General features: G+C 42.0%; 2 protein-coding genes across 2 annotated transcripts in view; both read right to left on the bottom strand.

Moving 5' to 3' along the window:
- Positions 1-6,170, bottom strand: part of LOC121167055 (dimethylaniline monooxygenase [N-oxide-forming] 1-like) — a 28,988-nt gene extending 22,818 nt beyond the window's left edge. The window contains exons 1-2 of the mRNA XM_040996427.1: positions 6,042-6,170; positions 1,494-1,631 (exon numbers count right to left, since the gene is read on the bottom strand). Coding sequence (XP_040852361.1) covers positions 1,494-1,625 — 132 coding nt within the window. The 5' untranslated portion in view covers positions 1,626-1,631; positions 6,042-6,170. The remainder of the gene's footprint in view (positions 1-1,493; positions 1,632-6,041) is intronic.
- A 7,754-nt stretch (positions 6,171-13,924) lies between these two features.
- On the bottom strand, positions 13,925-15,319 carry LOC121167054 (dimethylaniline monooxygenase [N-oxide-forming] 2-like). Its single transcript, XM_040996426.1, has 2 exons — positions 15,150-15,319; positions 13,925-14,458 (listed from the first exon to the last, which is right to left on the bottom strand). The coding sequence occupies exons 1-2, from the start codon at positions 15,269-15,271 to the stop codon at positions 14,107-14,109; spliced, it is 474 nt and encodes a 157-aa protein (XP_040852360.1). The 5' UTR covers positions 15,272-15,319; the 3' UTR covers positions 13,925-14,106.
- Between the last annotated feature and the right edge of the window lie 849 nt (positions 15,320-16,168).

Genomic DNA, 16,168 nt, shown 5'->3' with positions numbered 1-16,168 from the left:
ATCTGAATTTCTAATAAAAATAAAAGAAATCTTTCAAAAACTAAATTATTTGAAAGGTGAGGAAAAGGGGTTGGATGGAGAAAGAAGGGAAGAGGAGAAGGGAAAGAAAGAGAGAGGCAAGCAGTTTTCTGGTTACTCCACAGATATCTGCAAGAGCTGGAGTTGTGTCGAAAGTGTTGCTGTGAGCCATGAACTCAGTGCAGCCTCCCATGGGGCGGGAGGAGCCCAATTACTGGAGCTGTAACCACTGCCTCCCAGGAACTGCGTTAGTTGCAAGTGGAATCACCAGTGTAAGACAGGTGCTGAACCTGCGCATGCTGATATGGGACATGGTGTCTTAACCACTGACCTTGCACTTTGAATCGTGGGAATAGATGTGCTCGTTTCTCCAGTGTGCTTTAGAAAGTATCCATGCATTCATGGTCATAGTTTGTGGCCATAGTTTGTAATGCCAGCTGCCCTGTGTTGGAGGCTTGTCAATAAACTTGCAACTTCAGTCCCTCTGAAGTTTTGCCCAATGGGTTAGAAAATTACTTTGTTCCAGTTCCAAAATCCTACCCTTTTGCATTGGGAAATGCTGTGTCTTTCCTGAAACCCCTTGGAGGACCTGAAATCGGGCTGGGTAGATGCCTTTCTCCCCTCACTCTTGCTGATGGATGTATTACTAGCACATTTAAAGTTCATGTGAAACGTTTTTTGCCTTAAAGAAAGAAAAAATAGGAGTTTTGGGGAAAACTGAGAAAAATGCTTTCAGGCTGAGCTATGATGCTCATTGACCCTCTCTGACTTCAGGGTCCTCACAGCCCCAAGCAGGGCCTTGTAATCCCCTGGGCCCCAGGCCAGCCAAGGCCAAGGCTGTGGCGTGTCCCATCTTTGTGTTTCATTCTTTTAGTTCCATTTCCAACCCTGGCTATTGCCCTGCTGAAGTTTGAGAATATTACTCCTCACTGGGGGGAGGAAGAGAGAAGACTTGGAATGTTACTGCTCAAGGGAGGGAAAAGAGGTTGGAATTCACACCCTTTGCTTTGGTTGTTCTTGGCATGGACTGGGATAGCCCAGGCAGCAGGACTTAGCTTATAGAACTCAGCTTGCCCTGAGACTCACGTTGCTGTAATGGATGGCATAGTGCTGAGTAAGGTGCGAGTAAACATAAGCCAGCCTCATATGCAGAGGCTGCACTCCTTGCTTTTGTCCCTGATATTGCAGCCCCTCTTCTTGCCTCCAACTCTATTTCTAGTTTTGCTGCCCTGCCCCTGGGCTTGGCTAGCCTGTTCCAAGCAACCCATTTGTTCCTCCTGGTCCTGGATGAAGTTCTGCCAGGCGGTCTCCCACCTGTGTGCAGCACAGGTCCTTGCTTTTATGGTTAAGGTGGTCTGCCTTGGCTTGGCCAACCCTTCCAAGCATCCAGGCCTTGTGGAAGAAACACAGTCATCTTTTCGTACCAGGCAAGCAGTTCCCCTATAGACAATTACCTCTGTGGAAACCCCACTCACCGTGAATCTCCACAGTCCCCCAATGTCATCACTCCTCTCAAAGCAGGTGGGCTCCAGGCCTTCCTCCAAACAGCACTTGATGGAGGCCAGGCCAGCCACTCCAGCTCCCACAATGGCGACGCGCTTGACCATGTCGTTCTGTGTAGGCAAAAGAAGAAGCAGAGTTTCTTATTCACAAGAGCACCACTCTAGCTTTGGCTGCTCTGACAATCCAGTAAAAGAGTTGGGGAAATGAAGAGATCTGTTCAGTCCGATTCCTCTGCACTGCGTCTCAGGCGTGTGCATGTGAACAGGGAAATGTTCCGGGCACTGCTTTAAACCCCATGCTTGGCATGTTCCCACCCCTCTTGGGAAGCTGGCGCCAAATATTAGAGAACTTGTGATTGTGGCTGCAGTGCCTGGCAGAGTAGCTGAAATCGGATCCTTTAGTGGACAGAATCTTGCATTCTGAGTGGTGCTGGGACCTCTAGCCTTGTTCTCTTGTGCCAGAACTGAATAGAAGGGCAGATCAGGAAAGGATCAGCTTGTCGAACCTGTTCTTTTTGTCACACGCAACGCTCAAGCTCAGATTAGTATGGGGACACAGCTCCGAGCCAGGCACACAACAACTGGAGGAATAGAGTTAGGACTAGGAGCCAAAACACTTGTGGCAACTAACTATTGGTGGAGCAGTGCCCACCCCTGCCTGGCTATGCTGTTGGGGTGTCTCCCCTAAGGCAAGCACAGTCTCCCAGTGGAAGAGGAAGAGGAGTTTGTGGTGGATGGAGATACTGGAGCCAGTCCTCCTCTCTCACACTGATACTGGTTCGACTGTGAAGAATGTAGCACATCAATATTGCCACACGTTAGAGAATCTTCTCACCCCTGGACACATGCTAATAGGTCAGCTTCTTAGGAACTTAGAATGGTGTGTACATCAGCTATTCAGTGCTTCCAGTCACTAGTGTGTGATGGTGAGTAAATCATTTGACACTTCTGTTTTGTAAGACTAGAGACAATAATCAATTTCAAGAAAGTTCCTGGCAAATAATAAGTGTATGGTACAGTAAGCTGTTTTAACTATAAAAGCATTTTTCCAAGTTGGTTTCTGCTTTATCACAATAAGCCTCCACTGTTCTAATTCATAATGATATTCCTAGACAGTAAAGGTTGTTTCCTGATTTGTTTTCATGACAATTCATGGTCAGTAAGACTTTAAGCCTTAAAAGCGAGAGAAAGCACCCCCTTCCATTTTTCCTGGTCATTTGCTATTTTCTTGTTTTACAGATGAACCCCCTCTCACAAGGCTGATACACACCTTTTGGCTTTTAGGGTTCAGATCGTGAGAAAAGCAGCTCCACAAATTTGGCTCACATTGAGCCAAAATTTGTTTAGTTCTGTCATCGAGGCTTCTTCTGTTTTGATCCTTGCTGTATCCTCACTGTCCAAGGGGACACTTGGAATATAATGCATGATCAAAAGATGTTTCTTGGGTGAAGAGAAAATATCTCTTTTTCTTGGGTGTAACAAGAAAGTATTGTAGGGGTGGTTGCTTCCTGTAGCAACTGAACCTGACTTACCAAGAAAGAGCCAGTAGACTCCCTTTAGGCGAAGTCATGCTTTGGATCCTCATTAAAACTACAGAGCAAGTAATTCCCCTTGCTGGGCCTGAGAAGGGTAACGTGGCGCTGCTTTCCGAGAGCCAGCTCAGGTGTAGATGTTGGACTGGGAGTGTCTGTTCAGATGTCTGCTGGATCCCACCACGGATCAATCCGCTAACATAAAAAACCGATCGCCCCTTTTGTTTCCTCACTGGCAAGGTAGCAAGAAATGCTATTCGTTCTTGTGGGACGTAGTCGGCACTCAGGAAGCACTATTTCCTTTTATAGTAAAAATACCTCTAGGAAAAACAAAGAAATGTGGACTGTCTGGTGAAAGATATTTGAAAATTAATCATGACAACTTTTTCTGTAAAGCAGTAAGATAGAAGAAATACGTGTTCCGTCCAATTGCGCTGAGAACGTGAGGGAAGAAGTGCCAACTCCCACGTTGGGGTGGTACAAAAGCACCACAGAGCAACCTGTTTGCCCCTGGTTTTGAAGGATGGATCGGATTTCAGTGGTCACAGGAATAAGTGGGTTCCAAAGTGTGGTTTCAAAGAAAGGAAGTGCTGAAAGGAATCCGCCCAGGCATGAGCGGCTGCTTGACTCCTGGGAGAACTGCAGTATGCACCCTGCAAGAAGGGCTTGCGTTGCATTGTTGATTAACTTGATCATATCTGTTCATCTCTCTGCACACGGATTGATTTCCCCCTACCGGGCATTTTGTTTGGTCCCTCTCTTCATTTCTCATGGCTTCTAGCATTGTGCTTGAGCTATAATAGTTGTTGCACAAATCTTTGCCGTGGGTTTATTTCCTTATGAGTAAAATGAATTTATTCATCATCTTACCTCCTTTTCAATTAAGAAACTAAGCAAGCAAATATTTGCTGAATGTTATTATCCTGTCAAAACCCGAGAGTAGTTCTGTTAATCCTAAACCACGGTGATTTTACATCTTCAAGAAAGCACTCGTACTCCATCTGTTAACTTCTGCTAAGCATTAGTTTAGAGTTTTTCTTAATATTCAAACAGCTAGTTATCTGAAAGACACATGCGCGCGCGCACACACACACACACACACACACACACACACACACAGAAAAAGGGTTACCATCTATTGGTTTACTGTCCAAATACCCATGGATGGCAGGCCAGAGCCAGAACCATGCCAGAACACAGGACAGGCGCGAGTGAGGAACCCAGAATCCTGGAGTCTTCCTTCCCCTGCTGAGAGTAATGGCGCACATTCGCCCATTAGCAGTCATCTAGAATCAGGCATGAAGCCCGGATTCAAGCTCAGAAACTGGGATACAGGCTGCTGGTATTCCAAGCAGTGGCCTAATCTCCGTGCCAGACTCTTGCCTGCATTTCGGAGCTTGAATGTGTGATAGAACTGTGTCCTATTGAAGATGTTGCATGTCTGCAGATGAGGGGTTCGGCAGCTGCTATGAGCAAAAGTAAATGAAAAGTTTTTGTCTGAACCGTTTCTAGGGTTTAAAAATTTGTTCTACGGGCACGTCAAGCTCATTATTAGGTAACTGTGATCAAGACTGAAAGATCACTCTCCCAATTTGTAATTTGTTTTTAAGTAACTACAAAATTGTTAGAACGTAAATATTTATGCAATTGTTTGGACTTCTCTACTTAAAAAGAGGAAACAAAACCCTATTGGCACCGTGGAGGAACTGCTCACACACTGAAGACCCCTTGAACCTGGACCATTTGGGAACCTTCAGGTAAGAGTCTGCCTGTCTGGATATATATATATATATATTAAATCTGAAGATCTTTCTTATCCATTACATCAGTAAAATCTAGATATACTGTATCTGAGTCCTGTGCCACGTCAGTGAGCCAAAGCCTATCTGTGCCCTGCGAGAGTCACCTATGTGGTCGCTAGGAAGGCGCTGTCAGTAGTGCTGTCAGATTTGCAAGCAGCACCTAATCTGTTACGCATTCCCAGATTTCCCTTAGCAGTTGAAAATGTCTCAGAATAGTGTTGGGCACAGACTTCGTATTTTGGCTATCATCAAAGGTAAGAGTTGAATGGCGGGGGGGGGGGAGGATGGGGGTGGGTGATCACTTAGACACTGGGAGCAAAAATAAAAAGGTACCGAGAGACTTGGGTTGAAGCAGGGCTTCGTTTGGGTGTCTCCATCTTCCCGTGGTCCTGCTACATTTCATCAAGGTCATTTGTAAGCACTACCACCCGGTAAGCATTGTGCCAGACTCAGCGCACAGTGGTGCTTGCAAGGCCATGGCAGACCCCCTAGTGAGGTGCAGAAGTTCCAGGAACTGGTCAAGGACTAGTTCTGTAAAAGAGCTGGAAACGGGCTGCCCATTTGAAGGTGATGTTTCAAGACCTTTCCTACGTATTTATAATCTTGTGAATTTAGCAAAGAGTATTAGCAGAAAAGGATCTGGCGTTAGCATAACAAATAAGAAATGTTGACATAAGGCATACTATGGAGCAAACTAATTTTTTTACAGCGAGAAAAAAAAAAAGGTTTCATGCCATCATAAAATATTCAAATCCGCTTACTTCTCCCCTCCAGCCAAACCACAGTATTTTACAGTCCGCCTCTATCCACTGCTGCCTCTAAGCATTGTCTCAGACTATATTAAAAGCTGTGGATGGACGCACTCAAGAAAAGCAATCAATTTCCTTTTGTACTATAAGTCCACTTTGTACCCCTTGTTTCAACTACTTAGTCATCCACCCAACAGTGTACTTACCAGCGTACACAGAAAAACTTGATAATATCTGACTTTACTGGCCCGTTACAAGTGCTCAGACTCCAGCTGTGTTTTGAAGCAGGGAGTAGGTTAACAGCTCTTCCAGGATCGTGGGCAGAGGGACTGTGTTCTGGTTAGGTGTTTCTGCTCTGAAGCACAATAGCAGAACAGGAAAAGTCCCCACCCCGCCTTCCGCATCCGAAGGATTCGGAGATGGTATCTGATTACTTACTGTGCGTATTTGCGATTCCTGGTGCTTATGAACCTGGCGCAGTTTGGATTGTGGAAATAACAGCAAACAAAATGGTCACTGTGAGCCAGTGGGGTCTGGGCGCTCACTGCCTACCGGATGAACCCTGTCGAATGTTGTGCAGGATCTGGAACCTGTGTTAGTTCTTGTTTATATTTTAACTTGCTGATGAGTTGCAGCAGTGAAATGCTACAGAAAATGTTGTCTGACGGCATGTACTTTAGACTCACTCTTCTGTAAGTTCCAGAGACAGGAAGTTTGACAAGCCATATCATTCATCAATTTTATTCTTCAGGAGAGTGAGAATTTAATACGACAATGAAGTTAGTCACTGTCCCACCGATGACTCACTTTCAGCAGTTTTGACTTCATTCACATTGGCAGAAAACTGTTATTTTAAAAATGATTATCTTTCACCCACATCATCAAACTCAACTATTTTTTCCATAGGAAAAAAAATGCATTTTATTTAATGACCAAGTACACACACGTTCAGATGTATAACTAAAACAATATTTGTGCTGACCAAGTGGGATGCACTGTAAAATGTTTTGCTCTTGTTCTTGCATGTAAAAAAAAAATCTAGTCACTATCAAGCAAATTCTTCAAATCATTAATGTCATAATTCATAACAGCTTTTCTCCTTAGAATTAGCCCACAGTAGTACAGTATTACTCAGAGACAGAAAAACTTCAGAAAGCCTTGTTACTCTGTACCCGGCCAGGACCCTCCCAGCCCCAGCAGCTGAGGGCATGTCCTGCAGTGTGGAACAGGGCCCTATGTCTGTCATACATCTTACGTGTCAGTTCTTTTCATGTACATTATTTCACTCAGTCCCCGCAACAACCCTGTCAGGTAGGCAGGGAAAATATTGTCCAAGTCACTGCACAGATAATGAAGTTCAAGTTCAGAGAGGTGACTTTCCCAGTTGTCACAGACCTTGCAGGAGCCTGAGTTAAAATAGGGATCAGCAGCTTTTACGTTGAGGTCCCCTTTCTCTAAACAGCATTGTTTCTTAAGAGTATAATCTAACCTTAAACAGATTGATTTCTCTCCCTTCCCTCCTTTTTAAAATGACTGATTCAGCTTTACAGAGGGTACAACGGAAGATTTAGTTTCAAACTTCATGCCAAACTTATGCTTCTCTAACTGTAGACACTTGATGGCCACAGAACACACTTATTTTTAAAGAAAGCACAGTTCTTTTGATTCAAGTCTAATGGAGTGTAAGTAATAGGAAAGACCTTAAAGGTCAAGGAAATTGAAGAGAAGTCAGAGAAAAGGCTATAAAATGGAAGTTCCGAATGGGTTTTAGCCCCTTGAAGCTTTGGCTTTTGTGGCAGGGCTCAAAGGAGAGGTTTAATGTAGATGGGACTGGAAGGTTCTGAAGAGGCTCGAGCTCTTGATGAGGTAATTCAGACTCAACTCTTGAAGGCGTCATGATGAGAGCTCATGGTCTTCAAAATCTTGGTATGTGATGCTCTCCCAAATTGCTAGGATTTGAATGCTACCATAGGAACTGATTCATTTTATTTCCCATCGATGGTCCATGGGTTTCTTTCAATGAAGTACATGTTAGAGTCCGTAGTTACCAGTGTTCTGAAAACTGTGGGAGATGCACGGCTCCGAGCGAACCACACATGGCCCGCCCTGCCCATCGCGACCCACACTCAACTTTTAATGTTTGCTCAAGTGCAGGTGATTGCCTATACACTTTGAAACATAACACGCATGCGTCACAGGGACATGATATTTGGGGTCACTAGCTCTGGTTTCAAGTACTGTGGTTGTCTGTTATCACAGTACTCTGGAGAATATTTTCTCAGTTCTAATTTCCTCAGTATAAAATACACACAAAAACACAAGCTCCACTTTCTTGTAACGGGATTAGATGAAACAGCAATGTGTGTCAAATCTTGTATGTAATTGGCACTGTGATGTTAATGGTGATGTTGCTGTTGTTATTGTCAGAGATGGCTATCTGATTATTTTTAATAAAACTGAAATGACTCCCACAGGCTAAACTCAGTGTGGTAAGCTAAAGCAGAGAGAAGATTCTGGAAGAATACCCTTGTCCCTTGATTGTTGCTGTGATAACATCATGTCCTTTAGCCCTGCATCTGAAAGGCCTCACATGTTATTCAGCGTAGTGTTTACTTTTGAGCCTGACCTTCTTTTTGGCTTCTGATGTTTCTGGCAAGGAGACAGCATTGTTAGCTCTGTTGAACTCTGTATCCTTCCTGCAGCTACGCAGATGCTAACTGATTTCAAATATAACTTTTTTTTTTTTTATCCAGAAAGTACTATAAAGAGTGCTATTGATTCAAGTGTGGTTAAAAACTATTTATTTCTTCATTTTATTTGATTAACTAGAGAGGGAGAAAGAGGGAGGGAGAGTGTACACAAGAGAACGAACTATCTTTTATTCTCTGCTTCAAACCAAATACTGAGAGTGGCAGAGGTTGGGCCAGTCTCCGATAACTGAATCTGAGATTGCTACATGCTGCTGGAGTTATCTGCCTGCCACAGTGCACAGTATCAGGAAGCTAGAATTAGAGTGGAGCCAGGATCCCATGTCGGCACTCCAACCATGAAATACATGTGTCCCAAGCAGCTCTCTAACTGTATTCCAAATTTCTATCCATCACATATATCTTTAAAGAACAAAATATGCTTAACTTGGTGTCAGGAACATCTTAAGATCCAAGGTCACCATTAGTGTCCCAAAGGCCATCATGCTTCAAGAGTTTGATGTGTGTCTTGTACACGACAAGGATTGCCAGGGCTTCACAGGCGTCCTGCTAACCTAAAGGGCAGCAAAGGCGTTTGAAGTGTTGAAGCATGGTAATTGTATTATTGCGGTGCCGTTGTCTGTGATCAGTAAGATTTAACAGTAGCTGAAAATGAGAAGATTAACCTTTTGCAAAACTTCCACTTTTGGCTGCTTTGGGAGCTCACTGTTGTTATGACTTGGACCACAACAGGTAGAAAGTGCTTTAGTTCCCTTACAAAATGGATCTGGACTTCCACAGTAATGCTGTTTAGGAAAGGTTTTCTGTCTCCTGCAAAGTTTGCGGGCATATACTTCTTAGCTCCCTAGTGGACGGTTGGGAAAGTGCAGCCACGCTGCTCAATGAACTGTGAGCCAAACATTGTGTCTTTTGGGGCCAGAATACTAAATTGCAGGTTCAAGATCCATTTTCCATCACTGGGGAAACCAGCAACCTCAAAATATCTGTTCAGTTAGCTTGGATACTTGACTGGCGGTGGTGAGCACAGCCAGTCTTCAGTGGACATGTACACAGAAATGAGGTTCATTTTGTTACATTGGGAACTCAGTATGCTTCCCAGCTACCCTCTCTGAATGAGGTGTGAGCGTTAGGCCTCTAACACTCCGATTGCATTTCTGCAGCACATTTACAACTCTGTCTTCCCTTCCTGTTTTCCCTGCTTGGGTTCTTATTTATAATCATAGACTTTTAGGGTTGACCGGGAACATAGCTCCAGACCCAGTTATGAACTGGATCTATTGAGTGCATTTTTTTCTCTTTCTCTTTGGAAAGACAAAACAAAGTTAAACAGAATTCCCTAATTCCTTGAACCACACCATTCTCGGAAAGTGTCAAGAGGTTGTTAACTTTCACACATCACTGCAAGCAATTCGCTCTTCAACGCTTTTAAAAAATGCACGTCTTGCTAAAGAGGTAGTTTTCCCAATTCCCTTACAAGCCGAGGTTGATCTTTGTCTTTTTGTGAGACACTTGTGCCAAAGGAAATCACTCAAAGAAGAGGGGAGGCAGCACCGAGACTAACTCAAGGCCGATTATTGTGTTAATGTTTATATCTGTCAGCAGTGGTGAGCCACGACTCACAGCTCCACTATCCGAAGACTGGAACAAATGGCAGGCTGTTTCTCTTAGAAAACTTTTAACTATCTTTGGAGCTTGATGAGGATTTTGTGGGAAAGACTATCAGGTAGCAACTACCGTTTTACTAATGCTTCGTCCTGTGTCTGTTAACAGAGCTTGTAATGATGTGACGCTGTATTCAGCAAGTACAGTAAGGAGCATGTTGTTATCTGCAGAGTGGAATGGTTATCCTTGCTTTGTCTAATACAAGGTTGTGTTGGGGATAAAGACAGGTAATATTTATGGGGGTTTCTGTAAATGCTAAAACACATCAAGCCACACTTCAAAAATTTGCTTTATTTTTTGGCTTGTTCATCTTGTTCTCCCTGGACATAGCACAACTGCTAACCTATGTGAATAGTCTGTACATACATTCGGATAATGAATGACCGGTATCCATTCATACATCCTTGCTTGAGAGTGTATGTCTATTTTTCTATGGCGCTAAGAGTTTTGTATGAGTAGAGACTCTATACTGAGATACAACCCCAGGGTAAGGCTTAGGCAATATGAAAACATATTTACATATTTGCAATATATGTCGATCGGAGCAGCTGGGGTCTTACCAGGGTGACAGATCTCCCTGTGTCTTCTGCTGACTTTTCTTTGAAAGATATCTTGATTTTCATTACAAAGGCAGATTCACAGAAAGAAGGAGAGATAGAAATATCTTCCATCCACTGATTCACTGCCCAGATGAACACAATGGTTGGATCTCAGTCATTCAGAAGCCACAATCCAGGAACTCCCACATGGGTGAAGGGGGTCAAAGACTTGAGGCAAATCCAGCTGGTTTCCCAGGCCCTTAGCAGGGATCTAGATAGGAAGTTGAGCAGCTGGAACGTGAACCAGAGCCCATTCGGACGAAAGTGCTTGAAAGCAGAGCACCAGCCTGTTGAATCACAGCACTAATCCGGCTCAGCTGACCCTTTCATGGCTCTCTCCATGTCTGCGTTGGGTTTTGAGTGCGCATGCCCATAGCAGTCACTCTTGGCATTCTTTCTCTTCCACACTGTGGCTGACCGCCATTATTTCTTTTTTCACTGAGTATATTAACTGAATATTTGAAGGGCCATGGGGACACGTCACATTGCAATCTACTCAACATCTTATTTCATTAACTTCATTCTTCCTTTGCTTCTCATTTTCTTTCTTCTATTAAATAAATTTTAAAACGTTCTTACTTTTCTACTGAAAACCTCAATTCTGCCCTAACCAGGATTCTTAAAAATCTCTCCTTGGGAAGACACCTTTCCCCCCACATTCCTGTTCTTAACATCTAATTTAATGCCTGTTAATGTAGCCATTAGCATAACTTTATTTTACTATATGCAAACATACTAAAGTAATTTTTGAGATTTCTTTGACAATGTATAGTTCATTATTTTAAAAAGATGCTGGAGATAATTTCTATGTCGGGTTTAAGGAGATAGAAGAAAACCAATTAACATGGTATTTCATGTTGGATATAAAAATGGATGCTGGAAAATAGAGAGAGAGTACACAATAAATTCTTAATTGTTTTATCACCCTGTCTACCAAAGTTTGCGTTGTTCAATGTAGGCTTGAATATTCTGTGTGCCATCATTCAGATTTGGAAGTCAGATTATCTTGTCAGCAAAAGTCAGCTGTACTCCCTTAGAAAACCCATTTAAAGGAGCTTTAACACATCGATGGAAAAATGGAATTAAAATATTTTACTTTGGTTCCCAAGAGAATCGAGCTCTCTGGATATTTTTAATAATTCACAGGGGTTGTTGATGCTACTATGCGATTGATAGCTTTATACTAGTTGGTGACTCAGAGAACATGGAAATCTAATAGATAAACTTTTTTATTTGTTATAATCAAAATCTCGTTCCCAGAACACATAGCATAAACAGATGGATATCTAAGAACAATATTAAAATACATGTATCAACCACAACGATAAAGTAGCCAGTTCTTAATAGTTGTTTGTTTGGAAAGAGCACAAAGACCCTTTGATGACCTGAGGATTCCCTTGTGACTGCTGACGCTTCTTAGATCACAAAGAAGTCTAAAGTATTTCTGTCTTCCATTTGTTCGCTTTCTCCATTGACAATCAAATTTACCCTGTGACCTTATGATTTCGCAGCTTTCTTTTACATGCTCTCTACTAATTCTCTCTCTCTCTCTCTCTGTGTCACACACACACACACACACAAACCATAATTTTGCATGCGTAACCTGAAACATCTAGTGGATTAAGTGGTCTCTATTCATGCAGGCCACTGCTAAGGCCATGAATCTGCTTGAACTATACTCCACTGGACTTGAGACTGTGTGGGGGTTGTGGGAGGAGCATCCTAGCAAACTAACTGTATCATACAATGTTATTAACAATAAAAAAAAGAAAAAATGTCAATAATCAGTAATCGCCTTTTAATCAAAAAATAAGTTTATTGATCACTTGTGATTTTTTTAAAAAGGAATTTATAAGAACATCGCTTCTTGGCCTTTTGGCTAAGATCAAGTATAGGAAATTATAAGAGCAATCAAAATATCATGCTTATTAAGATGTCATGTGATTTGTAATCCTATTGGTATAATTGCAGTAGACTTAGAAAACACGCTTCCGTTGACAGATTGCCAGTACATTGTTTAAGGTCCTTGAGGGAGAAATCTAGGCCAAAACCCCGAACTGTGCCCTCAAAGCCCGTAGCATTTCCAACCTTTGCTCTCTCTCTCTCTTTGAAGGTCTTGCTCTGGACTCTAGCTTATCTCTCAAAACACAGTTCATGCAAAGAGCAGCTGCAATCAATGTTCCATGACCAGATATTTATCAGCTAGGATTGCTCAATGCTCTTGACGGTGAGTTGCTTGTGTAGTGTTTAAATCTCGATTCCAAGAAAAGATTTGTGTCTCCCGAACGGTGTAGTTCTGCTTCTCCGATGACAGAGACTACATGGGCCCCGGTTGCTGATGTGGCTAGAGCTAGAGTTAAGGTTCAGTTGTTACAGAGCCTTTCTTTTGTTCAGGAGATTTTCTTCCTTAGTTTTTTTCTTTCCAAAATAGCAAAGGCTATCTTGGATGTTATTGTACAGCTGTATTTCAGTGTAAATTCCTTCCTATACATTTTAGGTCTAGTAGAACAGTAAGCCTAAAATGACAAATAAAATCAGATTATATTTGCAAGGAGAATGCTTTTTTCTTTTCTGTATAAAGCTTCAAAAGTAACATGTGTATGGTTATATATAATTGATAAGTACTTTATCAAAAGCAGGCCATTGTATGTGTGTGTGTGTGTTACAGTAAAATGTTATGATCTTCAATTCTAGAATCCCAGAGACCTGGGTCTCCATCCCAACTCCATTGCAAGACCAGCTGAATGGTCTTAGACATGGTATCCAATTGCACTGAATCTCAGTTTCATTATTATACAAATAGGCAAAATATCTGTACTCCTTTCATAGAATTGTGATAGACACATATTACATGCACATTAGCATTACGTCTGGTCTATATCAAGCACTAAATATATGTATCCATTAGCTTTTATGGCATATTGCATTTACTTTTCTAGCATTGCTTCTGTAAAATGTAAGAAATGTGGCTATTTATTCAGCTTTCAGTATGGGGATCTAAACCTGTGTGAACATTGCCACTGCTTTCCAAATCTGTCCTCTCATTTTTCTTAAGTGATCTCTCACCAAACAAATGTGGTATGAATTCACAACTGAGAACTCAGTTACAAAATATACTGTAGGTGTTGAGACCATCGGGAACACTGGGCCAGAGTTAAATATCCTGCAGGTGTTGAGACCATCGCGAACACTGGGCCAGAGTTAAACACTAATCATGATTTAAGTTGTGCAATAGCTTAAACCACAGGATTTTCTTTTTAATCTGTGTAATTCCGCTATGTTTTCCAAATACATTTTGCATGTAAGGCCTGGCATTCTACCCATATGGACTAAGAAAAAAAAAAACACTACATGGTGTAATTTTGATTTAATGTGAAGACTTGGTTTTGCTAATTCTCCATAATTATTGCTTCATTTGTTCTATCAATTCCAAAATTTAGGATGTAGAGTTACTATTTTTTTTTCTTTTAATCTTTGTTTTCAAAAGAGGTATCGATTGACAAGCTAAAATGCCAAAGGTGTTTTGTGGACAGATTAGAACCACTGAAGTTGGAACAAAAAGGCCAGAAGAAGAGTAAAAAGGCCGAGGAATTTCAACAAAAAGGAAACTTGGAACTTAGATGAAGCTTTCAGAGACCGTGTCTTTAAAGGTTTCAGTATCCTTTGCTTCTGGGTGAAGATGGCACGCCTGGCTCCTTCCCATTGCCCAGGCCCAACCAGGCGATACTGGTAGGAATTACAGGGTCCAAAATAGAGTTTCATAGCCAGTTTAGGATCTTTAAACAGGAAAGAGAGTATGTCTGGCTTTGCCCCAATCTCTAAAGCCAGTTCGTCCAAGTAGTCGACATAATTGGTCTGCAGTTTCTGGCTCTGGCTTTCTCCAAACCTTAATGAAGGAAGAAAAAGGAAAGTTATAAAAAATGTTCTAAGTTAAAGGAGAATATTAGAGTTTGGAGATTGAGTGAGTTTTGGATACCTCACTCGTGCAAAGTGTGAGTTGATCTTATTCGGAGCTCTCTGTCTCTGCGAGCAGGATGTAAAATAAACAGCCATGACCTCAAGGAGGCTCTAGGAATGTGGTCAGATTGATAATAGAGGACTTGGAGTTATTAGGTAACTGTACTTCTCCAAGCAAGTATTTGCTAGCCAACATTACTGCCAAGATTCCTGAGGTAACACGTGTGAAGGCCAAGCTTGGAGTCTTGCCCGAGCACATGATTAATATTTATTTGCTGAATCTTCAAAGTTCCCGGGGGACTGGCAGTCATGTAGTAGACGCTCAGTGAACATTAGATGAATTAGATATCCCTGTCCCATCTTCTCCGTAACCAGAGCCTGTGTGACTCGATAGTCATCATATAAAACCAAATGAAGCAAGGGGGAAATGTTCTGATTTAGTACAGTTCCTGTATGTAAGTGGTTTGTTCTTAAACAAGAACAAGAATTGCCTAGAAGAATACGAAAATGCACTTGCATTTTATCGATTAGCTAAGCATTCTTGTAGGTAGTTAGATCACTGTGCCTTGAGCAACACTGTTTTATTTACTATGTAAAGTATTTTTGAAAGGCATGCTTACAAGTCAATCCTCTTTTCAGTTCTCTGGATAATGTCTGCCATCATTGTCCCCTCTGGAGGCAAGGTGCATAAGCCTAGAAAAGAAAAGCTTAGTTTAAAGTAGCAAGTTTGATTTATGATCATTGGCTTAATCTAGTAGCTTGTCCTTTAAATTACACTCTATTTAAAGTTATCTTGCCAGTCAGGGCTGCTGTGCCACTGAGCACCAGGGTGCCATTCCTACAAAGTTCTAGCTGAAGCTACCTGTAGAACACAGCCTGAAGCAGGAACTAAGACATGAAGAGACAGAGAAGACTCGGACAAGGTGACTCGGTGCCTCTGTGTTTGAAGATAAGAGAGACCGTGCCAAGTGATGTGGGTTATTTCCTAAAGGTAAACAGAAGCTATGGGAATTCCCTATACCAAGGCACAAGTTCATACTTGGCTTTTAAAGAAATATCTCTGGCTGATGGATTTAAGGAAATGGGCTCAAGCGGGAATAAACCTAAAATTAGGGAGACTAGTCAAAGGAGTGCTAATGTGAAATTGACTACAGAAGTGCAGGGGTCATAGAAAAAGTAAGTTGATGCAGGAGATTGTATTGTGAGTTTGTGATTTCATCTCCTGTTTACAAGTGTCCTGGTGTTTTTGATGTGTTGAGAAACAGTGAAGCCCCCACCTGTGACTCGTCTTGAGGTAGCTTAGATCCACATAGCCCAAAACTGAGCTCCTCGTTGAAGCTTTCTAGTCCAGCCTTGCATCTTCTCTGTATACCCTCTTGCAGTCACTACACCGTGCTCCATCAAAGCATCCTCGACTCCTCTCCCTCTGCCTCTTTTTCTCACATTGAACTAGTCAGCATATTCGTAACTATTTCTGACATTTATATTTTTATTTTCACTTTGTTGAGCTTCCCAGGTTCAGGTATATCAGAATTTAGTATAGGGTATTGAATTCACCTTCTCCCTTGTGTCAGCCTCCCTTTCAAGTCTGTATTCCACATGATTGTTTAATTAAATCATGTAAAGTGTACATCTGATA

The sequence above is a fragment of the Ochotona curzoniae genome, unplaced genomic scaffold (genome assembly GCF_017591425.1).
Source record: "Ochotona curzoniae isolate NIBS_2020 unplaced genomic scaffold, NIBS_Ocur_1.0 patch298, whole genome shotgun sequence".
NCBI lineage: Eukaryota > Metazoa > Chordata > Mammalia > Lagomorpha > Ochotonidae > Ochotona > Ochotona curzoniae.
Note: the sequence above shows the minus strand (reverse complement) of the source record. Positions and strands in the feature narration are given on the sequence as shown.

What these genes read in the sequence shown, in the direction of transcription:
- LOC121167054 (XM_040996426.1), bottom strand. Translation starts at nt 15,271, where the DNA reads ATGATCATAAATCAAACTTGCTACTTTAAACTAAGCTTTTCTTTTCTA. An exon ending in ACTGAAAAGAGGATTGACTT is followed by an intron (nt 14,459 to 15,149) that starts GTAAGCATGCCT and finishes TCCTTCATTAAG; the next exon opens with GTTTGGAGAAAGCCAGAGCC.